Source organism: Microtus oregoni, unplaced genomic scaffold (genome assembly GCF_018167655.1).
Source record: "Microtus oregoni isolate MIOR12 unplaced genomic scaffold, Mior012 000072F_ref0000427, whole genome shotgun sequence".
Taxonomy (NCBI): domain Eukaryota; kingdom Metazoa; phylum Chordata; class Mammalia; order Rodentia; family Cricetidae; genus Microtus; species Microtus oregoni.
Genome location: NW_024543979.1, coordinates 5476063 through 5502496, shown reverse-complemented (window position 1 = coordinate 5502496; position 26434 = coordinate 5476063). Strand labels below are relative to the sequence as shown.

At 40.1% G+C, this 26434-nt stretch overlaps 1 protein-coding gene across 5 annotated transcripts in view; it reads right to left on the bottom strand.

The window, feature by feature from the left end:
• Window positions 1–5107: 5107 nt before the first annotated feature.
• Window positions 5108–26434, bottom strand: part of LOC121440976 (ATP-binding cassette sub-family G member 3-like) — a 53246-nt gene continuing 31919 nt past the window's right edge. For 3 of the 5 annotated variants that reach the window (XM_041642075.1, XM_041642078.1, XM_041642077.1), the window contains exons 10-16: window positions 24952–25034; window positions 20436–20525; window positions 18487–18611; window positions 14952–15109; window positions 8762–8851; window positions 7866–7951; window positions 5108–5479 (exon numbers count right to left, since the gene is read on the bottom strand). In XM_041642075.1, the coding sequence (XP_041498009.1) occupies window positions 5287–5479; window positions 7866–7951; window positions 8762–8851; window positions 14952–15109; window positions 18487–18611; window positions 20436–20525; window positions 24952–25034 (825 nt within the window). In that variant the 3' untranslated portion in view covers window positions 5108–5286. Of the gene's footprint in view, window positions 5480–7865; window positions 7952–8761; window positions 8852–11949; window positions 12136–14951; window positions 15110–18486; window positions 18612–20435; window positions 20526–24951; window positions 25035–26434 lie in introns of those variants that run through there. The other 2 variants (XM_041642079.1, XM_041642080.1) reach the window with 2 other exon arrangements.

Sequence of the window (26434 nt, the reverse complement as noted above, 5' to 3'; positions counted from 1 at the left end):
TTTGCTTTTCCATATGAAGTTGAATATTGTTCTTTCGAGGTCTGTAAAGAATTTTTCTGGGATTTTGATGGGCATTTCATTGAATCTGTATATTGCTTTTGGTAAGATTGCCTTTTTTTACTATGTTAGTTCTACCTACCCAAAAGCATGGGAGGTCTTTCTATTTTTAGGTGTCTTCTTCAATTTCTTTCATCAAAGATTTAAAGTTCTTGTCATACAAGTCATCCTCTTGTTTGGTTAGAATTGCTCCAAGATATTTTATATTATTTGTAGCTATTGTGAAGGGTGATTGTTTCTCTGATTTTTTTCTCAGCCTATTTATCATTTGTATAAAGGAGGGCTACTGATTTGATGGTTTCTGGAAGATGCACCTCTTGGTTGTTCATGTTTGCATTTTCTGCACATGGATCTAAGAATCTAGCATTACCATAATTGAGTGATTCATGGTGTAACTGTCCAGTCTTGTATATGTTAGGTAGGTGTTCTGTCATTTTGATTGATGCAGCCCACTCTACTCCTGGCCATACTGGGCAGCTATGTGGTCCCTATATTCCATTCTATTGGGAGAACTGTAAGGACCCTGGTAGAGAACTGTTATGCAAGTCAGCACTATTCACAGAGGAAGAGAGCATGTCTAGAAGGGAATACTGACAAGGTGGCAGGAAAAAACTTGGAGTTCTTTAGTTCATTAACAAAAGAATGGGTCCCTAGGGAGTGGAAATAGACTTGGTGAGTGGAGTGTCACATGCTGACAGGCTACAGCAGGACTGAGGGTAAGTCTAGAAGGAGCGGAAGAAAGATAAAGGTGCCGTACCTAAGTACTGCCTAGTTGTAGAAGCTGTGGGTCCCAACTAGAGAGAGTCTGTGGGTTAGCACAGTGAGAAAGGAAAACAGATAACCTAGAAGGAACACTGAAAGGGACAACAGGAAGATCTAGGGGCACACTGAGTCTGCACCAAGAGCCAAACTGGACTTTTTGTTACATTGTACATCAGTTTATAAGATATTTAAAACATATATATTGTTGATGAGTACTATGGTGTTATGGGAAAAGACTGAATGAAGAAGTTATAAATATAAATTATAGAAACACAAGACAAATAAAGACTTTAAAGGTACAGATATAGAAGCTACTAAGCCATAGTCTGTAATCTCTAGGGCTGCAAAGGATCTTGGAAACAAGCAGATCTGGGAGTGGGCAAGGATTCCAAGAGGCAGTTTCTACAGATACTGTTTTTGTGAGGCAGGGCCCCAACATCTGTGTCTCAGCAACATTCCTCAAGAGAGCCTCTTGCCAAATTCTATACCACTGAGTAAACCCAAAGCTTAAGTGACTTTTCAGATCAAATGTCACAAGAGCCATTTCATATCACAATAACCCTGTCATTTTGTAGCATCTATAGTCAAGACACCCAGACAACACTCCTGAGCCATACATACCACAGAGAAGTATTCACATGTCCTGGCTGGCTTTATGACAAGTTGACACAGGTCAGAGTCATCAGAGAAGAAGGAGCCTCAGTTGTGAAAATGCCTTCATAAGATCCAGTTGTAAGACATTTTCTTAGTAAGTGATCAATGGGAGAATGCCCAGAAACTGTTCCTGGGGCTACCCCAGGATGGAGAATCCTGACTTCTATAAGAAAGCAGGCTGAGAAAGCTATGCTGAGCAAACCAATAAGCAGCTAATTGTTTTTGCCGGGCTTAACTTTCTGTCCTGATTTCCATCAGTGACAAACAGTGATGTAGAAAAGTATAAGCCAAATAAACCCTTTCCTCCTAACTTGCTTTATGGTCATGGTGTTTCTTCAAAGTAATACAAACTCTAAGACACCATCCATAAATCTTATTTAATGAGCTCATCAAAGATGTTTCCATGGTCACTCATGCATGGTTTGTTTGTTTTTGTTTTGTTTTGAAGTAGCATTTCTTGTAGCCCAGGGTAGCTTCAAATGTACTATCACCTGAGGATGACCTTGAATTCCTGATCTTCTCACTTGTCAAGTAATGACTGTAAATGGAAATTTTTGTCTAGCCAGGTCCTGCAGCTATTCAGTCCCAAACTAACACACAGAGGCTTATATTAATTATAAATTGTTTGGCTTATGGTTCAGGTGTATCCCTAGCTAGCTCTTACATCTTAAATGAACACATTTTTGTTATTCAATGTATCGCCTCAAGGCTATGGATTTCCATTAATGTTCTGACATCTTTCTCCTTCGACAGCTGCATGTCATCTCCTTGACTCCACCTACTCTCTTTATATATCTCTGTTCAGATTTATTGCCTGGCTTTACTCTGCTAAGCCATTGATCAAAACAGCTTTATTAATCAACCAATTAAAGTAACACATATACAGAAGGACATGGCATATTAAATGACACTATAAGCTTGTACCACCACACCAAGTTCAGTGACATTTTTAACTTTAGAAATAGCACAGTTTTTATACCATATTTTAGAACCATGCTTTTAAAAGAATCTGTAATTTCTCATGAACCAGATTATTGCCGATGATGGATTCATTTGGTGGATATATGCACTGACTGTGAAGATGAAGATATAAAAATGTAAAGAATGTAAGGTTCTCTAGGACAAATTCTTCTTTTCTAGATAAAGAATTTGATTGGTTTCTCTCATGATTGTTATCAGTGAGATGAACTAGCATGCAATGCTTAAGAACATTACCTTGGTGCTTGGTACCTTTACTTTACAATTTAGTGTGTCACAATCTTGTTAAATTGACCGTTGCTTATTTAAAATATAAGAGAAACTGAATAGAAAAATTCTTCATTAGATACATTACACAAAATGTTCTTTTTCATATTTGTAATTTTTATTTAAAAAATTTGACAATCCCATATATGTACACAGTGCATTTCAACCATACTCCCTCTTTCCCACCTTTCTTATCTCCCTTTCAACCCCTTCATACAACCCTCTGTACAAGTCTCTTTCCCACCTTTCTTATTTCCCTTTCAACCCCTTCATACAACGCACTGTACAAGGCTCTTTCCCACAGTCCTGTCTTTGTGTTCTTTCTTGTGACACACAGAGTTTAATCAGGGCTCTCTGTGTTACCTGGGTTTTAGACTATCCACTGGAGCCTAGTTGGCTCTCCTGTGAGGATACACATGAAATCAATGACTGCCTATCTATCACAATCTAATCATATGGTCCTCTTGAGTTCCTCCCTCCCTGACCCTTACTTTGTGGATGACGGACCCAGTTTTGTGCAGGTATTTGTAGATGTTGTCGATAGACCATGGTTGCAAGGGCTGTGTGTGTCATGCCCATAATATAACATTCTCAGCCTTTCTTCTGATCTTAGAGTTCCTGTAATCTGTATAGTCTTTCATACAGTTCTGAACATTAGAGGAGATGGGTTTTGTGCCCTATTTAGGGTTAAACACTCAAGAGTCAGTACCTGGAGCAATCATGAGTCTCTGCACTCACCATAGTTCATTACAAAGGGAATCTTACCTGGGTAATGCTGGCTGTAGCCTGTGCCCATACGTATAGGTAAAAATATTTAGAGGACAGTTTGCAATCAAATCTCTTTAAACAACTGTAGAAAAGTTATACCAAAGAACCTAAAATGCTAGTTGCTAGTTTTTGGTTGGATTAACAGAACAACAACAGCAACAAAAAAAAATAATAGTAAGTTTTACTCCTGTAGAGACCAGCATTCAGCAGGTCAGGAACTGAAGGGACTACAGAGAGTAACAGGACTAATCACTCCCATAGACTTTTCTATCTGAGAAGTAAAATGAATTCTCTGAGGCTAGCGATTGGGACAAAACTTAACTCTTTGTGGCCAGCAAGGAAGGGAAACACACAACCATACACATCTCCAACATGTCAGGATTTCAGCGAGGGTGCTGATGGCAAACCTTCAGCAGGACAGAGAAACTAAGAGGAAATGCAGAGCGTGCAAGCTACTGAACAGACGAATGGGTACACAAGGACCAAAATTTAGTTCTTCATTTTATTCTTCTTTCTCTTGCTTGTTCTACCCTATATTTTTCTTTTCTGTTGTTCTACCCTGATTTTTTTCTTATTTCTCTTTCCTGATGTCTTCCTTCTCACTATTTTCTGATTTCTTCCTTTTCTTCTACTTCCTAATGACTTCCTTCTCCTCTACATCCTGATGACTACCTTTTCCTCCACTTCCTGTTTTCTTTATTCTCACTATTTTTCCCTTACAACTTATACACCCCAGCAGAATATTTCAAACAATATAAAAATGACAATGATGTTACATTTTATTTTTAGCTGAATGATTACAACGAATACAAGTAAGAAACAACATGATTCCCATTTCCCTTACATGTTTAAACATTCTATTTATTGCTGGTTAAAAATAAACTATACCCAGGCACCCACATACAGTTAAATATTTATCTTTTAGACTTCTCATAGATCAGGAGCCTTTCAGCCATAACTTCTTACCTAGGCAATAGTTTTTATAACTGTCTGAAAAACAGGCTACTAGGTTCACTTTTCATATTTTATGGTCCTGACCCATTATGATAATTAACCATAATATTCTGTTTTCTTGTTACATGAAGTCAATTGTTTTGCAGCTCTCTTTCAGCTATGGTGCACACTGAAAACTGAAAACACATTTCCCAATATCAATAAAAATTTGAGCAGACTCCTGGGACTCAATAGTTTTCCTTAATCATTAACCTAAACAATAGTCTATATATTTCCTAAGAGAAACACTTAAGTTCTAGTTTTATGACAATTCCTTCTTCCTATTTTCTATCCTCTCCAGTCCCTACTGTATCAGGGCTGTGGACAATACTATTTCCTATGTTTACCTATATTAATTTTTGCACTAAACTAACCTCTATCATAATCACTTACTACATTTGATAAAAACCCATAATCATCAAAATTCAATTTGAACTACCACTATTATTGTAAAATCATTACTTAAATTACACAATACAGCTTATGAGGAAATCATCTTCATTATAATCTATAGGTACAACTGCCTTGTAGTTCATGGTATTTCCATGAGATAATCACACTACATCAAAAACAGGGGAATCCCTTCACACTCATTCACACCATGGCAAATACCAGAGGAAAATGGCAGCAGCAAAAATGTAAAGGCACAGCAGTAGCAAGAGACATTCTGGAGCCAAAGCCCTTGGGGCCTTGCCTATCCATGATCCACCCATCAGTGCCTTGAATTCTGGTGGGCCAAACTCCTGAAATTCAAGAGCTACCTACTGCTCCTCAGACATGGTCACACATCAGTAAAGTTTTAATTTTTTAAGGCCAGATTAATTCAATGAAATTGCAATACCGTTTTAAAAAATGTCTCATTTTCATAAAAGCTAATAACTCGACATAGTTATATGAGAAGAGGATAATTGTTATACAACCTAAGGCCACGTGATTCTTCCAAAAGCCCCACAATGAGAGGTCAATGCCCTGGATCGTTAAGTATTCTTCTCCAGTGCATCTGTAATTCAACACACACAAAAATAAACTCAAAGCTTATTCAGTACATTCACTGCTCCTTCCTTTTAAAAACTCAGTTTCAACACATCATTAAAACCTTCATCTTTATATTTAGTTGATAGTAGTACTGGTGTACTGACAATTTTGTTATATATTATGTCAATCTAAACTACTTGAATGAGGTCCCATTGTTAATTTCAAAAACCATCTGAAGAATCACAGCTATCACATCTATTTAAATGCATAGAGGAAGTAGGCTTAGTAAACGTCGATATGTTCATAAAGTCACACTAAGATCCAACTTCATAGTCTTAACTGTATCATTCATTTCTAATTTTACAATGCTGCTCTCTTCAAAGGACAAAGGCACAGATGAAGAACTCGTTTCTCCCAAAGCAGAAAACCTCAGCTTATAATTATACCCATGGACACTCTAAGAGACCAAAGCTTTGTGTAATTCTGCTGACTCAGCACACAGTCAGGCAAACGAACACAATGTCAATTTCTAGACCGAGGACCGAGGAGAAGTAGGGTTTCTGAGAGGAGTCAGTCAACTGCTGTCAGCTCCTGTACTAAAAGAGCAGTGACAACCATGGATGCTCAGCTGTGGAACATCCCCAGGAGCCCATGACTACATACAGAGCCTGGGTAGCACAGCAGGAAGGAGGGACCCAGAAACAGGTTAAAAAAGCACATGCTGGTAAAAGTTCTATATACACTACAATACTGCCTGTGTGCCCCTATAACTGTATGTTTCAATCTCTGTGTGTCTCCATCTCTGTTGTTTCTCTGCCTTTGTGTGTCTCCACCCCTACATGTCTACATCCTTGTGTTTCTTTGCCTTTGTGTGTTTCTAATCCTGTGTGTTTCCATCCCTGTGAGTCTCCACCTCTGTGTGTTTTCATCCCTGTGTTTGTATCCCTGAGTTTCTCCATACCTGTGTATCTCTATCTCTATATGTTTTCATCACTGTGTGTCTGCATCCCTGTGTGTCTCCATCCCTGTTTATCTCTGTGTGTCTCCACCCCTGTGTGTCTCCAACCCTGTGTGTCTCCATCCCTGTTTATCTCTGTGTGTCTCCATTCATGTGTGTCTTAATCTCATGTGTCTCCATCTCTGTGTCTCCATTCCTGTGTGTCTCCATTTCCTGGTATCTCATAGAATTTAACATTTCCCAAATCCACTGAAAGGACAGATTTCTCCTTCCTCTTGTGAAGACAATCCTTTTATGGATATGCGGTCTGTGCATGGCTCTCCTTGTTTTCACTTTCCCCATCCAAGTCCTCCTGACCAGAAACTGGTAAGGAATTTCTATTAGAAAGATACCAGACCATACCAGGAGAAAGGAGATGTGGGGAAAAGATATCCTCAACACTTGTTTTCTTTTTTTTTTCTTTTTTTTTTTTTTGGTTTTTCGAGACAGGGTTTCTCTGTGGCTTTGGAGCCTGTCCTGGAACTAGCTCTGTAGACCAGGCTGGTCTCGAACTCACAGAGATCCACCTGCCTCTGCCTCCCGAGTGCTGGGATTAAAGGCGTGCGCCACCATCGCCCGGCCTAACACTTGTTTTCTTATGAGTAATTCAAATATAAGTTCATTATTAATTTGAACATCTGTGAAAGATTTAACATATCACCATATTCCTCTCTCATTTTATATCAATATCAAATTAATGAGAATAATTAAAGAAAGCAAAGGTATTTTCAAGGTATTAGACAAAAATGATATTTCTTACAACAGAGTGAAATGTATATTTTTTCATTGCAGGACAAGCCTTATGATAGGACATTTTGGACATACACACATACAGTCATACACAGTCTTTCTGTCTCTCTCTCTCTCTCTCTCTCACACACACACACACACACACACACACACACACAAACACACACACACACACACAGAGAGAGAGAGAGAGAGAGAGAGAGAGAGAGAGAGAGAGAGAGGTGCACCACCCTTTGATTTCTTAAGGTCTTCCAGAGTGTGGGGCAGAGGAAATTCCCTGAAATCTGGCAGACAAATTACACTCACTTTTATCTTTGTTTTACTGATATTCTTGGGCTCTGCTCACAGGTGCCATAATCTATACATGTGGAAACTGTATGCCATTGTATACCATCAGAGCAGCCATGTCAAACTCAAAGGTTCTGAAACAACTCAAATCCACAATCAAGACACCAAAACCATTTTTAAAAGGCCCTAAAGAACCCTTTCTAAAAATTATCTACACCATGAACAGTAGGATGGAAACACAGCCACCTGTGCATTGGTTACCAAGACTCACTCTGGGGAATGTGCAGAGGACAGAGAGTTAATCCTGAAAGCAGGGTTTCCCCTCTAAGTCTAGGACCATTCTGTGTCCCCACTGTGGCACTAAACTCAAGCTTACGTTACAGAGTTCTGACATCTACTGATTTCTGCTGTTTTGTTTTCTGGACAGAAGTTTTGTCCCAGGAGATCATTGTGCAGCAAAGCCTGTAACACAAACAGACACAGGGAAAGGCAAATAGTTTAATATTTTTATAAATTTCCAAAGAATAAACACAGCTATAAATTCAAGTTCAATATTAACTGTAATCTTTAAATATATTTATCTTTTGCAGAAATATTATTAAACAAAAATATTCTCACCAAGTTCAGTCTGCCCAGCAAAGCATTCCCTTCCCCCACACTTGAAGGTTAGTAGTGAAATGATGGGGTTTCCAAACTACTAAAAGGTGGACTCACTAACTAGGCTTCTCCTCCTCTCCAAGTCAATTCCCCTGTAAACACTATATTTAAAACAATACTACTGATTTGTAGTAACAATATTATCTTGCTTGTTTTCATTAAAACCAGTTGTGATTATTGGAATAAGAAACTCTATTAAGACACACTTTCCTCCAGAAAAAGTTTAGCAAAACCAGTATAGCTCTGGGTATAACATGGTTTCTATTTCTTTTATTTTCCTGATATAAACTATATATCTTAGTCCCTGATCCTTTCCCTATTTCCTTATTGTGCAGGATCACAACTGTTTGCTTTTCATCATATCATCTACCTCCCCTTTACCCTGGAATTCTTCTCACCCTTTATTTCCCTCAAATAACATGTGATGGGAAAATCTCAGATGACGCATTGACCTTCTGCTGAAACCAACAGGAAAGTTCTCATCTTTTGCTCCTGGAAGGAAATTCCTGGGCAGTGGGTAACTAGAGATTACAGCTGAGGATAGGACTAGGTTTGGAATCATTTCAGTGGCTACAGTTGGAGAACCCAAATATAATGAGAGACAGGACAACTTACTGTAAATCCATAATGCGGAATGCTAAAGTACTGAATCCATGAGAGGAACTGTATGAAGTTCATGTAATATAGTGACAGACCTGACATAAACTACGAAGAACAAAACCACAAATTAGCACCAGTACAGGAACTAAGATTTCTAGACAAGATCCTTCCTCTTCAAGACCCCTTCTACCTTCTGACCGTTACTGCTTAGACCAGTTCTTGAGGCAGAAATCCTTAATAAATAAATAAATATAAATTAAAAAAAAGAGTTAAAGGGGACCTACTTGTGATGAATCATCCCACAAATATTGTTTTGCCCTAATAAAATATTCAGAAATAGAAAAAAAAAGACATTCTTTCAGTTAACTCTAAACAGAATTTCTCCCTCTTTGCAAAGCTAAGACTCCCTGTGTGTTTTAAAGGATAACTAGTCAACACACGCCACAGGAGCCAAACTTACAGATATTACATAATCTTTAAAATGGCATGCAATCTATGAACATTCTTAAACTTTAAATACACCCATCGTACATATTTAGAAATCCCCTTTAGATTTTTTATAATACCCAGTTTATGCAGATACTACGAATGATGAACTGGGATGAACAAGGGATGGCTATCAAGTTCACCTAAGACTTGCCCTATGCATTCTTGGATACACTAGAATATGCAAACAATGGCTGTGTGTGCATGCATTCAGACTGCACCTGACCAAACATTTATACAGAAAACACACCAGTTGGCCTCATAACTAATTCTAAGGTCACATGTAGCAATTTTATACAATAACCAGTTGTCTTAGGTCCTTTCCTAAGGCTGTAATAAAAAAGCATGACAAGCATAAAAAATTCAGGAGCTTTTCCAAGTACAACTTACAAATATAATAGGAACAAAATGAGAGAAAGAGTCTCATTCACAAAACCTCAAAGAAGTGGAAGGAGAGGAATGTTGGAATAAATCTAACCAAATAAAATACTTGTACAATAAGAAGGTTAAGACACTGAAAAACGGAAAGAGGAAAAAATATAAGAGAGACAGACCTCCCATGATTATATTTCCTAGTATAAAAATTATGAAACTATCCATCCTACCAAAAATAATTAATAGATTCAATGTAATACCCATCAAAATTTTAATACAACTCACAGAATTAGAAAAAATATTGAATTTCACATGGAAATAAAAAGGAAGCAAGTTAGGGAAACCATCCTAAACATCAACAATAAAACTGTCAGAGGAATCATCACCCATTGGAGAGAGAATCCATCCCCTTGTTGTTTGAGGAATAATTTATCCTTTCTGTTTTTAGAGGTTTTCAGTGAGCCTGTCTGCATATCTGGGAACAAGAACCATAGACTCTAGGAAACTCGAACACCCCATGTGTCCTCTCATAACGAGGACAATATGCCATTTGCTTGGGGAAGACGAGGGCTCCACTCAAAGGGAACGGATACTTGAGCCTGGGGATGTCCTGCTGCACAGGTGTAGCTGTCACTCCTTGGGCACATGCGCTGTACAGATTACCCAAGTATTCAGTCTCTATGTCAGTTTTAAAAGCACATTTAGCAAAGGTAAAAAAGAGAATAAACTCTACCAACTCAATGCCCTCTAGGTTATGAGGGATTGTTACGTTCCTCTTGAGAATTGGTTTTAAAGACTGTCTGGATGATCCAGAGGGGACAACTTGGGGCACATGTACTTGCCCAGCAGAGAAAGTTTTCTGGTTTTTTCTTTGTTTGGTTGGTTCTGTTTCATTTTGTTTTCTTAGGTAAGGTTAAGACTAGGCACTCAACAAAACAAGCTGTTATTAAACCTGTTTTACTTACATTAAAAAGTTTTTATAATCATGTTCAAAATAATAAGCAAGACTTTTAAATGTTATTAATTTTAAATGTTTTCTTTGTACTAAGACTGTACATATCCTCTGGACAATGATGTCAGCAGTCTTTCACTTAGATGTACTGTGTCCCACCTCCTTAACCTTCTGAACTGTGCTCTTGGATAACAACAAAGGAAAGGGGTCTCCCAGGTCTGTTTTAACATCTTTCTGCTTTGATTTTCAGATTTTTGTCAGTATTTGGTTCCCAAGCAGGAAACCATGAACTGTAAATTTTTACAAAGTAGTCTGGGTGAAAACTTTGCAACCTAAGAGAAAGCAAAGTGGAGGAGCGACCTGCAACACAGTTGATGTGAAAATGACTTCATTTCCTGGTGGAAAGGCCTGTGGACTCCCTAGGACAGGAGATATGTAAGATTCATATGAAGAGAGGCTCACAGGCCTTCTGAGAATGACTTTAATCTTAAACAAATGTGTGTAGTTCTGAGGTACTCTATGATAGTCTTCATCACACCAGCATCAGCATGGGGAAGGGAGGAGGCTCTACCCATCTCAGGAGGTGGTACACAGCTACCACTGTATATTAAAGTTCTCTTTTAGTTTGTTTATTTATTTATTTGGTATTTGTGGAATTTTCTCTGGGTTCCTAACCCAACAAAGGTCAGTCTACTTCATAGAATTTAGGGAGACTTCCAGGAGGCAGTTTAATATTGTAATATCTGGTGTATTGCTTTTGAAATGTCCCCTTAAGTCTCCCGGAAAAACTTACTCTGTTGTGCACCCATATCCTCCCCCTTAAATATATAATCACACATAAGAAGGGAAAACGGATGGAGTCACACAGGATTTTCCATCTTATGTATATGAACACATTCTGTCGTCTTTAACCCTCCACTCAACACATTGGAGTCACTGTAGAACTGCATTTCATTTTTAAATCATCTGTAACAGTGCTCAGACAGTTCTGGGCTTCAAGGTGACTCGGTTTCCCTTCTATACTCTTGAGGTAGGATGACCAGAACCAATAATGGGTAGTGCTGATGGAAATGGTTCCTGAGTCTTGCTGTTTCTTCTATGTTTGGGGGTCCATGCTCTGGGATGGCAACAGAATCAATCTCTATTGATTGTCTTGTCCACAAGAGCCATGTTTGTCTACTGTCACAAGCCCTGGGAGTCCGGGACCCCAACAATGACACAGATGAAAACACTATCATTGTACCCCAGCAAGAATGCCCCCAAATGGTAGAGGGTTTTAGGTCTAAGAACCAGAATGCCAAGGCTTCCTTTACAGAAACTAATCTACAGTCCAGGCAAGCGTGCTTGACAGACTACTCTGAGTCTAATCCTTAACATGATGGGGCATGATTTTCCAACAGTTTCTCTTTATCACTTATAGGTAGTGACTTCCATCTTGATTGGGTGCTATCACTATGGACAGTGAGCTAGAAATTCTGAAATATACGGTAGGGATTTCAGGAGGCTCGTGGTGAAGTCGCAAGTATGCTCAAGGACAGTAATGATCTCATCTGGGGTTTTTCTGCTTTTCATTTTCCTGGGATAAAAAAAAAACACATGGAGAACTTCAGACAGACTACTAACCAACCGTTCATTTTCTGATTGTATTTAAGGCCTGCTATACGAGAAGGAAATCCTGTCTAAAGCTGTGTCTAGTAGGGTCATAGGTGTCAAGGGAGAATCTAATGAATTGTGGTGATACCCACAGATTAGTACTTCTCAGACCTTCTTCAGAGAAGCTTCCTTTTTCAGGAGACAGTTATTAAGACAGACCTACCACGGGTCAATATACAGAGAATAGAGATGACGGAGGATCCTGCCCTGAATGGGACATCTGGATGTCACAACCTCCTCCCAAGAATCAAGGATTATGATAGAGACTAGAGAGACTGTATGAGCCAGAGGCAGTGGAAAAATACAACAAGACAGTGTTTTCCTGCCACAACAGGACAGAGACACATATGAATGCAGAGCAGCTGTGACAGCATGGGCAACACTTGTACAAGTTCAAGACAGACAAAATCCCAGCATGGAGGAGAGGAGGCCATGAACTCCTTCCCTTATCTGAGGAGCTGTTGGCAGTGATGACTGATGGGAGAGGGAAAGCCAATTTTCTTTAAGGATGTGACCCATGAGAGCCTGCCCATGCACCAGTAGATGGACATTTTCACAGGCACATATGGGGAAAGCTGAGTAGATCCAGTGGTTTATAAAATCTAAACTAAGAATGGGGGGAAGGGAGAATGGCAAGAGTGACAGGAAATATAGCCATTAATTCTCTGTTTCTGAGACAAAACACCATGATCAAGGCCACTTGTAGAAGAGAAAGATCCATGGCCTTGGCTTTCCAGAGTGATAAGAGGCCTTTTGGCAGGGAGGCATGGCAGCAGGCAGCAGGCAGCAAGGCAGCAGGAAAGGAGTTCAGAGAGGAAGCTGAGTGCTCACATCTTCATGTGACAGTATACAGCAGAGAGGAAAGAGGAAGGGGGACAGGACTATAACACGCAAAGACCCTCCTGTCCTGCAGCAGATTTTCCCCAACAAGTCTCTCCCTCCCAATGGTCCCACAGACTCTCCAATGACACCACCATGTGTAATCCATGTTCATTAAAGACAATGATTGGGTAGCCAATTACAGAAATTTCATTAATGGTGTGCTAATACTGGAAAGTGATGAGGAGTCTGGAATCTTCCACAATTTCTAACACTTTTCAGAACACAATGAGCCCTGAAATAGACTCCTACTGCTGAACAATTATATTGATCATTCTTGTAGAATATTATTTAAAGATGTATTACATGTGTTTATGCTGTGGAACATTTGTTAATGATGCAAAGAAATAACACATTCTTTTATATTGCATTTGATTAACTTTGTCAAGTTGAAATACTTTGCTGTCTCCACACCTAATTGGTCTAATAAAAAGCTGAAGGGCCAATAATGTGGCAGGAAAGGATAGGCAGGGCTTGCAGGCAGAGAGAATAACTGGGAGGAGAAAGCTGAGAGGATAGAGGAACAAGAAAAGGAGAAGAGAAGGATGCTAGGGACCAGCTACTCAGCTACACAGCCACCGATTCACACTGCCACTCACAGAGTAAGGAGAGAGTAAGATACACAGAAGTGAGAAAAGGTAGGGAAACCCACAGACAGAGATGACCTGAGCTAGTGGGAGCTCACTGATCCCTAACTGGCAGCTGGGGAACCTGCATAGAACCAAACTAGGTTTTCAGAATGTGGGCGACATTTGTGTGGCTTGGGCAGTCTTGGGACCACTGTCAGTGGGACCATGATTTAAACCTAGTGCTTGAACTGACCTTTTGAAGCACATTCCTTTTGTAGGAGTACCATCTCAGCCTATATATAGGGGGACAACATGGTCCTGCATCAAAGTGATGCACCAGTCTTTGTTGACTCCCCCTGGGAAGGCTTACCTTCTCTAAGGAGTGGATGAGGGGTGGAGTTTGGGGGAGGTAAGAGGAGCTGTAGAAGGGAAGGGAGTGTAAACTGGAATTGGTATGTAAAATAAATTTTTAATAAAAATAAATAAAAAGAGAAAAGGAAAAAGCCCAGAGGCAAATGATAGATTTGATAATTTAAGTAAAGAAAAAAATGGCTAGAGATAAGCGATGCTAAGGCTTGGCTTTTATAAGTAATAATAAGATTCAATGTGATTTATTTGGGAGATGGGTGGTGGGTGCCCAAAAGAGCAAAGAGTAAAGAGTAAATCCAACCAAGAACTACGCTTTCCCATTAGAGATTACTGAATAAACCAAATCACCTCTGCTATGGTTAAAAGAGCAGGCAAGTCTCTCACACTGGCATTAAAGGAAGGCAGCAATCTGTCTTGTTGTTGGGGAGTCAGCCAATCACACCAATTTTTTGAAGTTCTATTTTACTACATTTTTGTAATATGATTCCAAGAAATTTCTGGTAAAAGCTAATAAGAAACAGCATGCCAACCATGTTGGGGGAGGCTGCTTAGAAACAAAATAATCACACAAAAACTGTATTAATTAAATTACTGTTTGGCCTATTAGCTCTAACTTCTTATCAGCTAGCTTTTACATCTTAATTTAACCCATCTCCATTAATCTGTGTATTTCTACACGAGGTTATCAGCAAAGTTTCAACACGTCTGTCTCAGGTGGCTCCATGGCTTCTCCCTTTATAGGACTGACATCAGAGCAGTAGCCATAAAGCCTAGGAGGAAAGGCAGTTCCTTCTCTCCTACAGACCATAATAAGCTTTAGAATAAGGCCTCTGCCCTAAGTCCTGATGAGTCAAGCAGGTTACATATGCAAGAAAGAACATAAGGAAATTCTTCTTCTCAGAAAATCACAATTCACACTCACCAGCATGGACACAATGTAGGTGGTCGCAGAGAATGTTGTTGGTACACCTGCTGCAATCTGCCCTGCCCCTGTAGACAGCATTAGGGAACTGGTGGAACAAGTCAACATCATGATGGTAAATATCATAGCGAAGAAACCCTTCACTTCTGTGTTTACTCCTTTGAAAGAAAAAAAGTATGGTCAGTTCATCTATCTATATCAACAAAATTGTACATATTTCAAACAATGTTTTAATAATTAATCAGACTGGTAACAGTTTCATGTGCACCCAACTTCTCTGTGTCTCTATCTGTGACCTGATCATGTAGATGCTGGGAACAAAATCTGGGGACTTTGGAGGAGCAGCACATGCTCTTAACCAATGAACCTCTCTCCAACCTCATCATATCACTTTATTTTTATTCTTGTCACAAAATATCTTTACATATAACACATACTCTCCTCTATATAAGATTATGAGCAATGTATGCTATCCTGACATGGAAAACTACAGATTACACAAGTGGCCCAAATTTTATTGCATTTTTTTCACAGGAGAATCAGCAATAGAACATGTTCAAGTCCATTTTACTCTGTGTTTATTATAATTGCTTTAGTAATAAAATTGGGATCAGAACTGTGTCAGTTGGTTTTTTGTAAATTTAACACAACCTAGGGTTCTTTGGGAAGAGGGAACCTCACTAAGAAAATGCTTCCATTAGATTGGCAGGTAGGCAAGCCTGTGGGGATATTTTCTTGATGGATGATTTATGTGGGAGGTCTTAGACATCTGTGGATGATGCCATCCCTGGGCAGTAGTCCCGGGTTTCATAGGAAGGCAGCCTGGGGAAGCCATTAGGAGCCAGTAAGCAGCACTCCTCCATGGACTCTGCTTCACTCCCTGCCCCTAGGTTCCTGCCCTGAGTTCCCTTCTTAAAGGACATTGAACTGTAAGATGAAATAAACTCTTTCCTCCACAAGTTGATTCTTGTCAAGGTGTTTGTCACAGCACTAAAAACATAACTAAGCCAAGGATTAAACGACCTTGCAGTGGTTTTAATATCTGGAAGACAGGGGCTTGCCTTCAACTTTAGTTATCCCTAGGAAATCACTATGTAACTGCTCTGGAGGTAGGGGATGGTTTCCACACGCTGATTTGTAATCTTTGTGGAGCTAAGGCTGAGTCACATACAATCATGTGTTTTATAATTGTCACAGGGACACAAGTTAGACTTTGGGGAACTGAGTTCCATGCCTAATTGTTTACAAAGTTAATGTTATTACTATCATGGTGTGCAAAATGAATTTGTGGGTATAGTTGCCATGGTGTGCATGTGTGTGCTGAATCGAGTATGAGCATATAGCAGGCTGGAGTGGACAAGTTAGCACAAAATAGTGACATTTAGAAAAATGTACAGTTGGCACCAAAAGCATTTAGAGCTAAGCGAAAAGTGTGACAGCTATGCCAAAAGCGTAACAGTTAGAAAGGGGCACAAAATTCAAAAACAGAAATGTTGCAAAGTCCATGAGAATACTCCCAGCCAAAATGGCACTGAAGAGGAGCAAGGGAGAAGAAGACGTTTGGTGTTAGAGATGGGGAAAGGTGACATAAAGTGCCTGATGTCCTTGTGATCCCCATTAGGGGCTATGGGAGCCTCAGCTCATGCAGACATGACTGCTGATGTGATTGGCTAATTTCCCTTCCAGTTCTTCTGTGATTTGTGGGGTTTTGCTTTATAAGTTACATGTTGTAAGACAATAAATGAGTTCCTGCTTGACTCGACTCCTGGCTGTATCTGATTGTCTCCCAGACTCCAGGGGCTGGGTGGCAAGGGACACACTTCCCCTCCTCAGCCAGAGCCAGTCAATGTGAATGGCTTAATTCTTCAGTGGGGTCTGTAGAGACACCCTGTATATGTGCCGTGGTGTGCATATGCCATGGTGTGCATGTGCCGTGGTATGCATGTGCCGTGGTATGCATGTGCCGTGGTGTGCACGTGCCGTGGTGTGCATGTGGAGTTGAAGGACATCTTTCTGGAGCATTTTTCTCTTCCACAATGAATTTTGAGGATCAAATTCAGGTTGTCTGATTTGCAAGATAAGCACATTTCCCATAGCTATCCCACAATCTGAATAACTGGTTCTGAATAATAAATCTCTAATAAAAAATGTCTAATCATTATCAGTGCTTATTTTTGAAAGTCTATGTGTGTGAAAGAGTGTATGTGCATATATGTGCATGTGTGAATGAGTGTGCATGTCTGTGTGTCTTTATGAGTGTGTGGGGGGATGAAAAGTGTAAATTCTGAACAATTAATCTAGGGTGAAGCCTATCCATGACGTACAAATGAATCTGTACACATATTTAAAATAACATTTTATATTACATATTGTCAACAAACCTTAGCATAACACATTTTATATATTTAAGTACTTTTTCACATATGCATATGGTGGGGATGTCCTGTCTATGTGTTGCTTTTATTGGTTAATGAATAAAGAAATGTCTTGGGCTGTGATAGGGCAAAAGAACAGAGCTAGGCGGGGAAAACTAAAATGAATGCTGGGAGAAAAGCGTCAGAGTCAGAGAGACAACATGGAGCTGCCTGTGGAGACAGATGTGCCGAAAATTTGCTGGTAGGCCACCACCTTGTGGTGATATACAGATTAATAGAAATGGGTTAAATTAATATGTAAGAGTGAGCCAATAATAAGCTAGAGCTAATGGGCCAAACAGTGATTTAATTAACAAAATTTCTGTGTGATTATTTTGGGGTTAAATGGCCGGGAATAAACAAGCAGCACCCTCGTCCAACATACATATGTGTGAGATATTATCTACTTTTCTATATTTCATTTACATATACAGACACGTATCCAAAAAATAGGAAAAATAGACAGCTGTGGTAGAGATATGGCTCACTGATTAAGAGCATGTGCTATTACTGCAAAGCCCTGGATTCCAATCCCAGCACCTACACGAAAGTTCCCATTCTTTAACTCCAGTTGCAGGGGATCTGATGTCCTTCTCTAGCCTCTCTAGGCACTGGATCAACTTAGTACACACATACTCATCTCTCTGTCTCTGTCTCTGTCTCTGTCTCTCTCTCTCTCACACGCACACACACACACACAGAGAGAGAGAGAGAGAGAGAGAGAGAGAGAGAGACAGACAGACAGAGACAGACAGACAGACAGACAGACAGAGAGAGCAACGGCAAATAAACAAATAAAGAAAAATAAATTTTTAAAAATACTTTTGCAGAGATATCTAATAATTGACCTTGCTCCATTGTCACTGTCTCAAATGTGTGTGCTATTTCCACACTCCTTATAGTGAACAGAATCTTAGTAAAACGTAGTTTCAGAAATGGCTTTTATACTATTTTGTGAACAAATCTTAAAGAATTTCTTCACGCTGAACTCTTGTTTTGATGGCGCACAGTGGAGATGTGCTTTTCTACTTATGATTTTCTACTTTAGACTTGCCACAGTAGTACAAACAAAAACATGCTCCCCCAAGAGTAAAGACGCATTTTCTTGCCTTGTCACTTACCTGCTATGATGAATACTATAACAGTAAATATAATACTTGGCAAAATCCTCCTGGGTACCAGCTCACCGAGCAATTTCCCAAGGAAATATGATGACACTCTGTAGTATCCACTGGTATACTCATGTCTACACAGACAAAGATCACATTATACATCCCTAGATTAGTCCAGAAGAGACAGTGGAGATGCTGATTACACTGATTTTGCTACCACAGGGAGACTAACAGGACAGCGTCTGCTATACTCCATGCTGACTCTCACACATGTCCCCATCTTAGGGACCTGTAGTAATAAGAGCGGCGGGGCTGCGTCCCCAGCACCCGGCCGCCCCCATGGCTAGCTTTACCCAAAATAATTACACGGACACTGTATTCTTTTAAACACTGCTTGGCCCATTCTCTTCTAGGCTAATTCTCACATATTAATTTAGCCCATTTCTAATCATCTGTGTGTAGCACCCCAAGGTGCGCTTACCGGGAAGATTCTAGCCTATGTCCATCCTGGGTCGGAGCTTCATCCCGGGAGCGGGGCATGGCGGCTCTCTCAGGCGTCTGCTCCCGAGAGGAGAGCTGTGGAGTCTGAGCTCACTTCCTCTTCCTCCCAGCGTTCTGTTCTGTTTACTCCTCCCACCTATGTTCTAACCAATAAAATGGGCCAAGGCAATTCCTTTATTAGCCAATGACCTTCCTCCATCAGGGACCAGCCACTCTAGGTGAACAGTTTTATGACATTCTCACTATGATTCTCCCCACCAGAGAAACTCTCCACTCTTTTGTCCACTCTGGCCACACAACAGCCCCTCCAGGAAAACAGCTCTATGTGCCCACTCTCCCCAGAATCACTGCCCCTTTAAAGCTGGTCCCTGAGGAGCAGCTCATTCATACCTCACCTCAGACACTGGTCAGGGAGACTTCTCTCCTTCCAGTTCTTATGAAGAAGGTGACACTGTCACCCTGTGGTCACAGTGCACCTTCAGGACACTACATCCTTCTCTTCTGCTACCCTCACTTTACGACAGATGCATCCTCCAATAATCTCTCTTTACAACCATGAATCTCTACCAGATGCCAAACCTAACCCTTTCCTCTCCAACCTTGCCCTCCAAATCCCAAGCTCTTCCACTCTCAGTGTCTTCAGTGCATCTCTGGTTTTTGTTTGTTTTGTTTTGATACAGAACCACCAGTCCAGGGTGGTTTAGGTTCCATACATATCCAAGACTGGGCAACTTCCTGCCTCTAACCTGCTCGCCAAATTCTGGGATTACCGAAATACAGCCCTGCTCAGGGTTTGTGGTACTGTGAATGTAACACAGGGTTTCACGCACACAGAGCCAGCACTCTACCAACTAACCGAAGCCCTCAGCTCCTCTCTGAAGACTTCTCTTCTTGGCATGTACTTGGCCATGTTTGAGAGCTGGGAATCCTAAGCACAGGCCACCAGGAAAATATTTTTCCATGTTTGAAAAACACAGGACATAAACAGTTCTTTTATATTCGACTGCTGTCTTGCTCTTTCTAGCCTTGCATCAAGAGGACCCTGATTCTTCTGCAGCTGTCCCTCTCCAGCTCCAATGTGCTGCTGAACCCACTACACCCAAGCTCTATGAAACCCCTGACATCTTTCTTTGGGAGGGGGTGAGTGAATTTCCTGTCATGTTCAGCCCCCTATACTGTGGTGTCTGCAGCACTGGGATCTAGTGGTCTCACCACAATTTTGATACTTTCTCTGAGCAGCAGAAACCTCTGCTCTTGATTTTCCATTCATTTTTCAATTAATATTGCATGATACCACATGATAAAAACAAAATTTCATGGTTTATTTTCAACTAAGTAATTCAGAAAAAAGGGAATTGCTGGTAATTCATGACATAACATTTTTTAGGCCCAACTATGAATGTAATTAATTTGATCACCCACATCTGATGCCTGCTTCTGGAGCAGAGGTTACTCACGGAAAACAATCTCTGTCAATCATGAGAATCTCTCCTGCAGTCACACTTATAAAACACTGGAAGACTGTGACCACGAAGAGCAGGCCGGCTCTGCCAGGAGAGAATGGAGGCAAAAGCAACAGTAAATTCAACATTAGGATGGTTTCTTTCCAATACACCTTGTTCTGTAGAATAAATAACATTACATAGATCTGTTCTTTGAAAAAGAAAACAGTACTGGAGAGATGGCTCAGCAGTAAAGAGTGCTTGTAGCTTTTGCAAAGGACCTGGGTTTGGTTGGCCGCACTTACATGGTGGATCACAGTCATCTGTGACTCGAGTTCAAGGAGATTCCGTGCCAGCGAGTTTTATGTCAATGTGACCTAAGCCAGGGTTATCTAAAAGGGGGGACCTCAATTGCGAAAATGCCTCCAGAAGATCCAGTCAACTCATTTTCTTAATTACTGATGGATCTTGGAGGGACCAAACCATTGTGGAGGCTACATCATTGAGCTAGTGGTCTTAGGTTGTAAAAGAAAGCAGGTTAAGCAAGCTATGGGAAGCAAGTCAGGAAGCAGGGCCCATCATGGCCTCTGCTGATTCCTGCCTACTTTGAGTTCCTCCTGTCCTGACTTCCTTCAATGATGAATTAATTACAATATGGAAATACAAGATGAACAAACCCTTTCCTCTCCATCTTACCTTTCAGTCATCTGTTTATTCATAGCAATAATAACCGAAACTAGAACAGGAATCAGTGCATCCTCCTGATTGTCACAGGTCTCAGGGCACACTAATTTTACACAGACATACATGTAGGCAAACACTCATACACTTAAAGATACAATAAGTATTTAGAACTATTCTGGTTTAAAAGGTCAGGAAATATGAGTCCCATGAATTATTTTCCTCTCTGTCTCCACACCAGTGTCTGTTCATAGAAGTAGGTCCCCTAAAATAGAAGAATTTGACAATGACCCTAATGTAATCATCCTAGAGTATATAATTTAGGAATTAATTGGTTATAGATAAAATCCTGAGAGTGGAACCCATAATGCCATCTGTGTCCTCATCATGGGAAAAGACAGCATTGCAGGGTCTGCCACAAGACGGCTGAGAGAAGGTGGCCAGACAGGAAGATCCTGGGAGAGAATCCTCCCCTCAGGCTCTCACACTGCAGTGCAGAGACACATTTGATTTTAAATCCACTGATTCTGTGGTAGTTACTTGGCAGCCCAATCCATGATGTTAATTTAACTAACAAAATTCATAAGCATCATTCCCAATGTATAAAGAGAGAAACAACAAGATGAATAATCTCCAAGGAATTTTAATTTTCGTTTGTCCACTTTGATTTTACAGAAGAGTAAGAATGAGAACATGAAGCAGTTGGGAATCTCCACTCAACAGCTACCTACAGATATACAGACATCAACTGTAGAAACATCTTTAGAGCCCCAACGATTACCCATAAAACAGGCCAACCAACTTCCTTCATTGTTTCCAAGAAGCTCAAAAAAGGAATTCAATCATGCTTATTTGTGAAGAAATAACTTGTGTTCATGTGATAGGAGATGGTAAGCAGGAGGAAAGGGAGAAAAAGGCCTCTGCAGTTACCTGGTTCCTGGACAAAACATGTCAGGTTCCTCTAAGACAGATGGCATGATTGGGTCCTAAGAGCCTATTACCCTTTTTAACTAAAGTCAGAGGTCAGTGAGTCTTTATCTAGGTACACGGTGGTGGTTAGATATCAGATCAGAAGAGGGTGAACCTTATTAGAGACAAGTTTCCTCCTACATCAAAGAAAATTTCCACTTAACAATCTAGGAAAGGCCACATTTCAAAAGAAAAGAAAAGGAAAGAAACAACAAGCTAAGAATGGGTAAGACTGTGAGAAGAGCAGGAAGCAAAATATTCAAACTCAGGGAACTTGGGAAATAGAGGCATGAGGACTGCTGCAGACTGAGGCCAGGCTGGGCTACATGACAAGTTCTAGGCCTGTGAGGTCACAACTGTGGCCCTGTCTTTAATGACCAAATAAAAGCAAAGGGCCTGAGCACCACGTGACCAACCACAGCCCAGAGGGCCTGTGCACCAAATGAACAACCACAACCCAGAGGACCTGAGCACCACATGACCAACCACAGCCCAGAGGCCCTGTGCACCATGTGACCAACCACAGCCCAGAGGACCTGGGATTCCCCCTCCTCTCCTAATGAGCCAGTCTGTCTTCAAGGCTCCACTCTACTAAAGGCACAACTCCCTCTCTCCACTCTTCCATTCCCACACACACATTCCCTGGTGCTCAGTGCATTCTCCATCTCTGTCTCCACTAAATTGTCCTCAATTCCTATCTTGCTTGCTTTTATATATTTTTATCAACAATACCAAGAGTTTAGGAAGGGAACTTTATGGACCTGGCTATACTTAACCGTATATGCCACATCTACTTTCTACCTCACATTTTGAATATTATAATTACAGATTGACAATCTATAGCAATACATTTAAGGTATAAAACTAATATGATTCATGAAAAATTTTGTGAAGTAATTATATCAAGCTAAATAGGGTGATGTTCATCACTACAATTATACATCATTTTACAGTAACACATTAGAAATGCATTCTAAGAAACTTTGAAATATCTACTAATATCTGCTAGATTGAATTTGTTGTTCATTTTATCTAAAAGAAATAAATTCTACTTATGCTGTTTAACAGATTTTTATACTCTTAACACATCTGTTTCTCCTCATTCCTCACTGCCGTGAAACGTGTACTTTGCAGCCAGGAGGTCAATTTCTTTACAATCTGCATGTCAGTGAAACATATTTGCCTTTCTGGGATTGGACTACTTTTACTTTGCATGATATTCCTCAAATTTTCAATTGTTTTTATATTGCTACAAATTCCCATTTTGAAGAGAAGTAGCATTCTGGGTCACATCTGGGCTATTGATTTTTTTGTTGATCTTGTATCCTATCACATTGCTGAAGGTGTTAATCAGCTGTAGGAGTTCCCTGTAGAATTTTTTGGGTCACTTACGTATACTATCGTATTATCTGTGAATAGCAATAGTTTGACTTCTTCCTTTCCAATTTGTATCTCCTTGATCTCCCTTTATTGTCTTATTACTCTAGCTAAAGCTTCAAGAATTATGTTGAAAGATACGGAGATAATGGACAGCCTTGTCTTGTTCCTGATTTGGTGAAATCGCTTTGAGTTTCTCTGCATTTAATTTGATATTGCTACATATTGCTTTTATTATGAGAAGATCTTATGGAATTTTTTTTCAGTTTATTTATATAGTGGATTACATTGATACATTTTTGTATGTTGAACCATCCCTGCATCTCTGAAATGAAGCCAACTTTATCATGGTCAATGATTTTTTTCATGATCTTGGGGATTTGATTTGTCAGTATTTTATTGAGTATTTTTTGCCCGCAAAGGATGCTCAACCATATTATAAGAACACTTGTTCATCCATGCTTTTAGTGGCATTATTTGTAATAGCCAGAATCTGGAATTAATCTAGATGCCCCTCAACCAAAGAATGGATAAAGAAAATGTGGTACATTTACACAATGGAGTACTACTCAGCAGTAAAAAACAATGACATCTTTAAATTTGCATGCAAATAGATGGAACTAGAAAAAAAAACATCTTGAGAGAGCTAACCCAGACCCAGAAAAAAGAGCATTGTATGTACCCACTCATAGGTGAATACTAGCTATAAAGCAAATAATAAGGAGCCTATAGTCCATGACCCCAGAGAACAAGGAGATCCCTAAGGGAAACATATTTTCCCTAGGAAGGGAAAATTGGGAGACAAGATCTCCTGAGAAAATCGGGAGCATAGATGTGGGAGGAGAAGGGAAGTCAGAAAGGGAAGACAAGGGAATAAGGAGTAGAAGGGTGAGAACTAGACAGTACAAGATGAGGGAGATGGGGGAAAAACAGTGACAGAGATACTTCATAAGGCATCCAAGGAATGGTGATATATTTTTTCTTAGATAGCTTATTGTAAACAAGAAAGAACATAAGTTTTGGTGAGCATGTGCATATATTGGAACCCTTGTGTTGTGCTGGTGAGGATATAAAAGAGTACAGTGGAGTTGGAGACAGGACAGCAGCTCCTCAAACAGTTAACACAGTGGGCTATGATTTGACAACTCTAGCTTTCTATCTAAAGAGCAAACCTTCAGCATTCAAAGAGATGTTCTCGCATACTCAGCAGCTTGGCTACATACACTAAAACATATAAAATGTGATGTGTTGTGTGTGGGGTTTCATACTGTCTACACAACTAACATGAAAACACTCCATACACTAAAACAGGCAAAATGGGATGTGTGGTGTGTGGAGTTTTCTATCTACACACAAATGTATGTGAAAAAGTGAGTTTTTCACTCAGTCTTCAAATACACTCTATCACATGGTAAAATGTTTACTCTGTTCTTGTCATGAATTTAAATTGTTCATGGATTTATATAGGTTTGAACAAAGTGACAGCATTTTCTCATTTGCTTACCTGGTGTGGACTTCAGAACAGTCATTTCTTTGGACATGTAAAGTGATGCACATATACACAGTCAGTATGAATATGATAAATGCCTTTCAAAAAGAAAACAGGGAAAAAATTCAAATAGGAATAGAAAGCATTCTTCACATGGTTCATTATTTTGGAATACATACTTTACTAATCATATCTCTCCAGTAATATAAACACTCTATTTTGGCCAGAGTCCCTGGAAGAACATACAACATGCATGTCAATAGACTACTCATATGTCAGACTGACAATGAATGTTTCTGCAATCTGAGGCTTGAACAGTGCAGACCATGGAAAAGCTAAGACTTTTCTGAGTGCTCAACCAGGAACAGTCAGTGAAGAACTCAGTTCAGGAACTAAAACCTGGATAACACAGGGTGGCAGAGATTTCAGGCACCTGGGGAGCTTTGGGAACAAACCCAAGTGACAGAAAGTGTTCACCTAAACTGAGATCTCAGCTCTGCTGCCAGTGAACATATGCAGCTTTCTACTTCAAGTGGCTCAAGGGAATTTAGGCTTTCTTTACTCTTATATCTAGAAACAAAGGCACCCAGGCCAGGGGAACAGCTCAGTGACAGAGCCCTCACAATGTACCGTAATGCTAATCTCCTCAAGTGTAAACCAAATAACAAAATTAAAAATGACTCACAACATAGTTCCTAGCAGTGGGATTTTGTATGCTAAGAAGGGGTGAACTGGTCCTCACCTGTGTCACCTTAGGGACACCACGTTGGGTGCCAATTGTAGTGATGAGGCGAGCAGGCCTGCTTTTAGTCTCGCCTAGCTCCCGCTTGACTAGCTTTAAACTTGAAATAACAACACACAAATTGTATTCATTTAAACACTTCCTGGCCCAATAGTTCTAGCCTCTTATTGGCTATTTCTCACATCTTGATTAACCCATTTCTATTAATCTATGTTTACTATGATGTCGTGGCTTACAGGGAAGATTCTAACCTATGTCTATCTTAGGCCGGAACTTCATGGCGTCTTTCTTTCTCCCAGCATTCTGTTCTGTCTACTCCACCCACCTAAGGGCTGGCCTATCAAAAGGTCAAGGCAGCTTCTTTATTTAACCAATGAAACTGACGTATAGACAGAAGGCCCTCCCACATCAAGGGATGTCTGTGCTGTGTGGGAACCAGCACTATAGCTGTCACCAAAGTATTCATACAGTGTCCTCTGGGTCACCCCAGTCTCCCATTACCCATCACCTTTGTCACTGCTGCTCCATGAACCTTAGTCAGAGGAGTTGGGGCTCAAGTCTCACCTACGCCACCAGCTCCTCCAGATTCCCATCTACCTTGATTTACCAAATCTGTGCTAACCATCACAAGGAGCCTGCACTTCTTTAGTTTTGGATTAAAATGACTTTAAAAGGTGCTTCCATTAGCAAAGGAGTAAGGCTACATGATACTGTAACTTATTTGAAATATTCTAACTATTATACCTTGGATAATGT